Consider the following 8,060-nt stretch of genomic DNA (forward strand, 5'->3'; position numbering starts at 1 on the left):
TGTCCTCAGGAGCCAAAAAATCTCACTGCGTTATACTGAACTTGATTTGATCCGCTGGAGCATGCAGCCCCCTCTCCCCCCCGGAGCGCTGCTTTACCATGTTATATCCAAATTCGTGTTGTATCGGATGGCATTATAATGGGGTAGAGGTGTATTACGCTTTTGTGAAGTGAGATCTCCTTTATCTGCAGAAGGGAGAAGGACCCCACCCTGACCATCACTGTCCAAGTGGTATAAGATTTTATGTAGCATCTTATTATATTAACAATAACAATTAGGCAGTAGAATAGATCCTGCTATCTAAGTGGATCCTAAAGTACTTTATAAGCTGTAAATAGCAAATTTACCATTGATTTCAATGGTATCAGACTCAGGCCCTCAAAAACAACCAAAATAAAATATTACCCTCTATGTAAGAGTGGATATAGGGAAGTGGAAACATGAGTTTGAATTTCAAATTTCCATTTAATTCTTTCATTCTGGGCTATTTGCCCCCTCTATAGAAGAAGCTGGGCTTCTGCCCCCTAAAATCATGGATCCACTCAGACCTCTTTTTGTGTGTGTGAGCTGCCCAACCTTCCCTGTATTCTGTGGCTCCTGAATAGCCTGGCTTTTGTAGAAGCTGTGTGGCTGGGTTCTCCTCTGACTTTTGGCTGCCAGTGACGCTCCCTCCAGAGAGGCTGCAAACTGTGCAAGGGGAAGAATATTAGTTACTTACTGCAGATTCCATCTGTATTAACTTACAACAGCTTCTTGTTCGTGTGCCATGCATGTATGTATCAACTATTCTCCTCCCAGCTATGCAGGTGGATCCCCACGCAGAAGTGATTTCAGATGATTTGGGTTAGAAGGGAGAATATAACTAGCAGTCCTTCCTTTCCAGATAGGCAAAGTGAGACACACACAACTCTGTCTATGGCTCTAGAACACACTTCATTTCAGTTTGCTTTTTGGCTCTATGCTCCATTCACTATTTCCTCAAACCAACCCAAAAGTCTGAATATTATGTTTTTGTTCTCAAACCTTCCATAGTTTGATAGTTACATTTGTTGCCACAATTCAAATAAGAAAAAATTTCTTCAACCTTCTGCAAGAGGGAGAAAATCACAGACAGCAGCTTTCAGATCTCTCAGAGAATAGATAAAATAATCCAAAGTCCAGAGAACCTCTGGTTTATGGCTTGTTAAATCATTTTTGTCATTCTGTGAGATTCAACACAGGGTATATAAGTTATACACAACATAAAAGTGCTCTTGTAAAGGGAACTATGATTAATTTATGCAAAGTTGAGTGCTGCACAGGTAATTACAATAAACTAAGACTTTTGTTCAAAGCTAACACATATCTATTTGATTGGACATTGTTGGGACTACATTCCCATGCCAGCCAAAGCACATTAGCAAATCCATCCAGGAAGTATGTCAATCAGAAAGAACAGGTATAGAATTCTCTGGATGAACTGATCTGGCCACCATATTATTACTTTAGGGCAGTGGTTCTCAACCAGGGGTACATGTACCCCTGGGGGTACGCAGAGGTCTTCCAAGTGTTACATCAACTGATCTAGATATTTGAATAGTTTTACAACAGGCTACATAAAAAGCACTAGTGAAGTCAGTACAAACTAAAATTTCATACAGACAATGACTTGTTTATATTGCTTTAAATACTGAAATATAAGTACAGTACTTATATTTCAATTGTTTTATTTTAAAATTATATGGTAAAAATGAGAAAATAAGCAATTTGTCAGTAATAGTGAGCTGTGACACTTTTGTATTTTTATTTCTGATTTTGTAAGCAAGTACTGATAGTTTTTAAGAGAGGTGTAACTTGGGGGTATGCAAGACAAATCAGACTTCTGAAAGGGATACAGTAATCTGGAAGGGTTGAGAGCCACTGCTTTAAGGAAACCACTGAATGGCAGCTGCTGAATCCTTCTGTGGAAATATATGGAGTATCTCTGTATAAAATCTCCGTCTCTTTGTATATTTATTATACATATATGTTTTATTTATGCAATATAATAAAACAACAGTATATACTGTATTCTATATTCTATACAGAGAGAGATATACAAAGATAGTCCATATATTTCCAAAGAAGAACTCTGCAGCTGCTAGTCAGTGGTTTCCCTAAAGTAACATAGAGGAAAGGGAGGTTTGGTCTTCCGTACTCTTCATGCTGCCGCCATGACCCTCATCAGGAAAAGCAGCCTAAAGGAAAAGGAAGAAGAATGAAATACTATAGTGGCCAGATTAGCTTATCCAGACAATTCTAAACCAGTTCTTTCTGATTAACTTATCATGGGTGGATTTGTTAATGTGCTTCGGGTGGCATGGGAATGTAGTCCTATCAACATTCAGTCTAAACATGAGGTTTTGGTATGGACATCTGCCACCAAAGCCCCGGTCCAAATCCCACAGAGGTCAATGGAAGTCTTTTCATGTACTTCAATGGGCTTTGGATGAGGTTCCAAATCCAACAGTTCAAATTCCTTTTTTGGGGAGATGGGTGGCGAAATTCAGAGGTGCCCACAACACATAGATACCATATTTCAATATTTTATTCTTTTGATAGCGATGCATTCAGGACTGTTTCTCAAACAATGCTAAATTTAATTAGGGCCAGATTCCAATAACCTTCCTCAAGTCCAGTAGTACCTTACTGTGTGAGTAGTTTAATTAATTTCAATTAAGCTTTCTGCCATGTAATGTGTCACTCAAGGTGAGTATGGGTTGCTGAATATGGCTGGCCAGAATAAATGTATACAACCCACCGGTGCTATTTTCCACTTTGTGCATTTCTTTAATTAGGAGGTCATTGGACATGGATATAATTTATTTTCCTTTATTTTAGTATTTTATTTTTTCTCAGTTCCACTTTAGTCTTTGTTTTTTAAATAGTTAGGAGTATCTACCTTGTCTAAGTTATATGACCAGGATGGCAACATCATTCACACCACACTCACCTTGTTTTTGTCCTATATTTTCAAAACTGACTAATAATTTTAGGTACTCAACTTGAGATACCTTAACAGACCCTGATTTTCAGAAAATGCTAAGCACTCCCTCTGTGAAAATCAAGCCTCTTTAAGATGTCTTGAATTGGAAAACACAAAATTGATGCAACCTAAAACATGTTACTTCTGAAAATCCTATATGAATAATATTCATAATATATGTTAGTATTGGGGTGAACTGTAATGATAATGGCGGGAGACTGTTAGAGTAGGATGGGAATTTGCTGTGGGTTATCTGTAAAATGAGGATAATAATATTGACCTCCTTTGTAAACTTTGAGATCTACTGATGAAAAGTGCTAAATATGACCTTGACATTAACTTTTATCATCTCAAATTGTTGTACTTAGAATGCATTTTTAAGTTATATCAAGGGCACATAAAGCATGTGGACAGGCACCCTTTTTTAGCATTTCTATGCACTGAAATAATCTCAAAGCATTTGCTACTTCCTTTGTGGTACTGATGGATGCTATTCTGGACCTCTCCTGCACTTTTTATTTTAAAAATATAACCCACTTTAACTACTGGTAACCTGGTACATTGTCTTCTTCCTCCTAACTTTTGTCTCTCCAATAAACAGTGGCAAAAACTTATATGAACATGTATATTACAGCACACAAATTTAGGGTCTAATCCTGCATCCACTGAAGTCAGTGAGGGTAGGTTTGAGCCCAGAGGGTGTGCAATTCATGAAAAGACTACTGCTAATAACATAAAATAAAACTAAAGAGCTGAAAGTAATACAGGGCTAATGTCATTTTAAAATTCTTAAATATTGATAGAGGATGTTTCTCTTCAAACAATAAATACAACTGGTAAACCTGCTATATCAGTAGATATCAAATACTTTGCAATATGATTTTACCACACTGGGATAAATTATTTATATATAAACTCTATTACTGGAAGAATTTGTTAAATATACAAATATGAAAACTTTGGTTTAAATTAAAATAATAATCAGGACATGTGAGCAACAGCTGTTGTTGGACTAAATGGAAAGGCTGTGAAAGAAAGCTTCTGAATAACCATACTTTGCAGGCAATAGTAATGGAACTAAAGTAGTAAACTGTTGCTTTAACTAACTAACTAACTAACTAAATAAATAGTGATTGAATGGCTGATGTGACTAGTAAAATAAATATTAAAAACAAAAGAAGACTGTTTCTTAGTATTTCAACAGTCCTAGATCTCTTTTATGCCAATTATAGTTTTTTCCCTGCTACTTTCCATATTGGAGCTGGAGCTGTTAAGATTAGACCTGGTTGTACTGTACCTTGATCAGATTGTGTCCTACAGTATAGACAGCTGCTATTCTCCCTCTCTCTCCAGGTGCATGCATACCTGTACCATACCCATGCCAGGCAACTAAATAAGGATTGTGAATTGTAATCCAGTATTTAACGCGGTCCCCAAAAATTTGGAAACAAAAAGTTGCATAGTCGTTGAAGATATCAATTACTGATTCATTTTTCCACCCCCCGTATTTTTCTTGCAGTGCCAAAGGCAAGTCCCAGTGGTACAGAGTTACTATGGGCTCAATATTTCTGTGGACTAGAGAGTCAATGAGAGTATTGTAGTAGTGGAGTCCTTTTTCGTTGGCATTTGCTATCATCCCTGCGGGAAAGAGCCTTGGCCATGAAATTGAAAACTGATAAAAAGTAACTCCCAAAAAATCCAGAGCTGACAAGTCTTTGTCCAGAAAATTGTAACTGTTGCTGGAGTCATCTATGCTGGCAGCATCTCTGAAATCTGAGTGAATGAAGTGGTCCCATATTGAGGGTCCCTTTCCATCCTTCCTCCAGCTGCCCTCCACCTGAAATGCTCCAGTGCCTACTCCCCAAAGAAATTTTTTGGGGAAAGTGTCATACAGAAACATCTGAGTGCCATTCACAGGACTGAAGTTAAGGTCCTTTTTCCATACAGATCTTCCTTCTCCGGCAAGCCCGGTAACTGTCCTTATGAAAACAAATGCCCAAAAAGCAACAGATCTCTTCAGTCTTCGGCCACACATTATGTCCTTCTATAGTGTATGTGTTAAAAGTCAGATTTCTTTCACTGGTGCTGGAGAAAATCCATTCATTCCCTAGAGTCCCCTGCTGCAGAGCCTGCCTTTATTTGCCACTAACTGCTGCAGTGTCTTATCAAAGCTTCAGTAAAAGCTTGTGATCGTAAAAGCCCTGTCAATGATTAGCTTGAACTATGAGACCTAGGAAGGGTTACAGAAAGCAGCGTAATTCCAGGGAGGTGGCCTTCTGGTAGTCATTGGGACACTTATGTCATGTTCTTATTGAAGGAAAATAGGTTACCTATATAATAGTAGCAGCAAAGAATCCTGTGGCACCTTATAGACTAACAGACGTTTTGGAGCATAAGCTTTCGTGGATGAATACCCACTTCTTCAGATGCCTGAATGTGGCATCTGAAGAAGTGGGTATTCACCCACGAAAGCTTATGCTCCAAAACGTCTGTTAGTCTATAAGGTGCCACAGGATTCTTTGCTGCTTTTACAGATCCAGACTAACACGGCTACCCCTCTGATACTGCATAATAATATAAATACTTGTGAACGAACTTATAATTATTTTAATGCTATATCACCAAAATGGAAGCATACTAGGAGAGGGGAGACACTGAGAGACTATCAGTTATTTTTGATACAGATAAATTTCAAGGAAATATAGAAAAAAATTTCAGACTACATTATCCCATTAAGGAGCACACTGTCAATGCTAAACAAACAATACAATAATAACAAGAATAATAATGAACAGAAAAGAGGGCATGTCAATACGTATTTGTTGTTACTTTTGCCAGGGTTATACCTTTTAACTCAATATATTATAACAGGACAAATTTTTAATTACAATCTGTTAAACTTAGGCAAAAAATTTTTTGCCTTTCATTTGGTCAAACTGTCCCCTCCCATATTAACAGCTTCAGGGGGCTCTTCTTTTTTTATTTTATTTTTTTGAGGGGTGAGACTCTCCATGAATTCCTTATGGAGATTTTCCCACACTGTCTACTCAGAGGAAGGTAGTTTACCCTCCCACAGAAAAGAGTGCACAGTCTGTCCCCAAACCCAGCAGATCCTAGGTGCCGCCTCTAATCTGTCAGCTCCCCATTGGCTCTACTGGAGTCACACTAGCCCCACGCCAGTAAGAACCTTGTGACTCCCAGAAGGGTCTACCTAGAAATGGTGCTGTTTTATGTTTTCTGGGTAAAGTTAGAAGGCCTGGAGGAAGGAAGATGTGCATTCCCCCTTCCCTGCCCAATCATCCATCTAGCCTTGCCCATTCTACCTCCCAAGTTGTGAGCCTGAATGTGCAGAAAAGGGTCCACAGGGTTCAGGTGGGAAATGGTGTTGAGAAGGCTGTTGAGTCCCTCCTTCTGCCTGGAAGTGGGAGATCAACATATGTCCCATTAACAATACACAAATGCAAAGGAAGTGAATATTTTATCCAATTAAGTGCAGCTGTTTTTACTACCTAAATAGGGGTCTGGTATGCAGCTCTACATACAGCACACATGATTTGCTGTTGCCCTCAATTCAGAACAAGTTAACAGTTAAGTTGTTTCAGTTCTTAGGCAATTTCCTTTGTTTTTTTTTTTAAATAAAGATAGATAGTTACCCAGATGCTCCTTCAGCACTGATTAATTAAAGAATCATGGTAGACACAATTGGGCCACCACTGTAATTGGTCTGACAAACCAGTGAGATGGTATTTGGTAATATAATGAAGTCTTCAGAAAGCTTTTGATAGAAAATAAAAGAATGTGTATTCATACATTGAATTTACCACTTACAACAGGACTGATGACATGATTGCTTTTCATAGGGAACTATAGTCCATATTTAGATTTAAATAACATTTTCTGAGCAGATCCATCAAAATCAATAGCAACGTGGTTTAACAATGTAGCTCCTTAAAACAAGTGGAGATTGAATACAGATTATTCCTAAATGTGACACAGTAGCTAACATGTACAAATGTACTATTTATTTATATTTAGGACAAATGACAACATATCTATATCTAGAGACATGTATGTATTTCTCTGTAGCATGTTTATGTGTTTATAAAAACCGCCTCATGATGGCTAATGAATTACACTATTATAGATACTTGTCCACACTAGAGAGTTCTACTGGAGTAGTTAATTAACAGTAGCCATATGACTAACATAAACCTGTTCAATAGGCCCAGACAAAGCACTCATTCCAAATGCATTTTGGGTAACTATTCCACAATTCCCAGAACAGATCCTGAACAATGGGGCTTATGGAAATAATGGTGGAGAGCAATGTTGAAAAAGTACTGTACCCATTTTTTTTTAAATGTGCACTGTATGGGTTAGCACTTTTCATTGTATAAAACAGCAGGTTTTATAATATTAAATTGCACTGAAATTGCTTTAATATATTATTTATTTTTGTAATTAAAAAACCTTAAGATTATATATATTGCACTTGATCAATCAGAAAGCCCATATGCATATATGTCAAAGCAGTCGTAGCTCAAAACTACTTAGTAGTCATGAATACAGGTGACACTGCATTGAGTGACACTGAGGGGGTTGCAGATGCACTAAGGAACTATGCAGGAACAGTGGTAACACTGCAGCCAAAAAAGCCCAGCACTTGCGCTGCAACAGCATAGTGACACAATGCAGGATATAAGGATAGTAAGCCTTTCTCCCATCAAGTCCAGCTACCACAGTGCTGGCAATGCTTGCACATCAGTGCAAGTAATTTAGTGTGTCTGCACAAGGTGTGTGTGTAAGCAGATACTTAAAACTCTAACATTTTCCAGTTTAGACAAGGCTATGAGCTGTTTTTCTTTCATTATTATAGGGGGAATCGGTAGCACTGACTATTATTAAGACTGCCAGGGCTGCCCGGAGGCGGGGGCAAGTGGGGCAATTTGCCCCGGGCCCTGCAGGGAACCGCACAAGAATGTCAGAGGCTCCCCCTGGCCCCACCTTCCCCCATCCCCCGGCGCCTCAGCGTGCTGCATCCAGGAGTGGCCCTGGA

General features: G+C 38.5%; 1 protein-coding gene across 1 annotated transcript in view; it reads right to left on the reverse strand.

Annotated features, from left to right (window-relative positions):
- The window catches only part of KLB (klotho beta), a 45,303-nt gene extending 40,264 nt beyond the window's left edge, over window positions 1-5,039 (reverse strand). The window contains exon 1 of the mRNA XM_050945511.1: window positions 4,302-5,039. Coding sequence (XP_050801468.1) covers window positions 4,302-5,039 — 738 coding nt within the window. The remainder of the gene's footprint in view (window positions 1-4,301) is intronic.
- Window positions 5,040-8,060: the final 3,021 nt, after the last annotated feature.

The sequence above is a fragment of the Gopherus flavomarginatus genome, chromosome 3 (genome assembly GCF_025201925.1).
Source record: "Gopherus flavomarginatus isolate rGopFla2 chromosome 3, rGopFla2.mat.asm, whole genome shotgun sequence".
NCBI classification, from domain to species: Eukaryota; Metazoa; Chordata; order Testudines; family Testudinidae; genus Gopherus; species Gopherus flavomarginatus.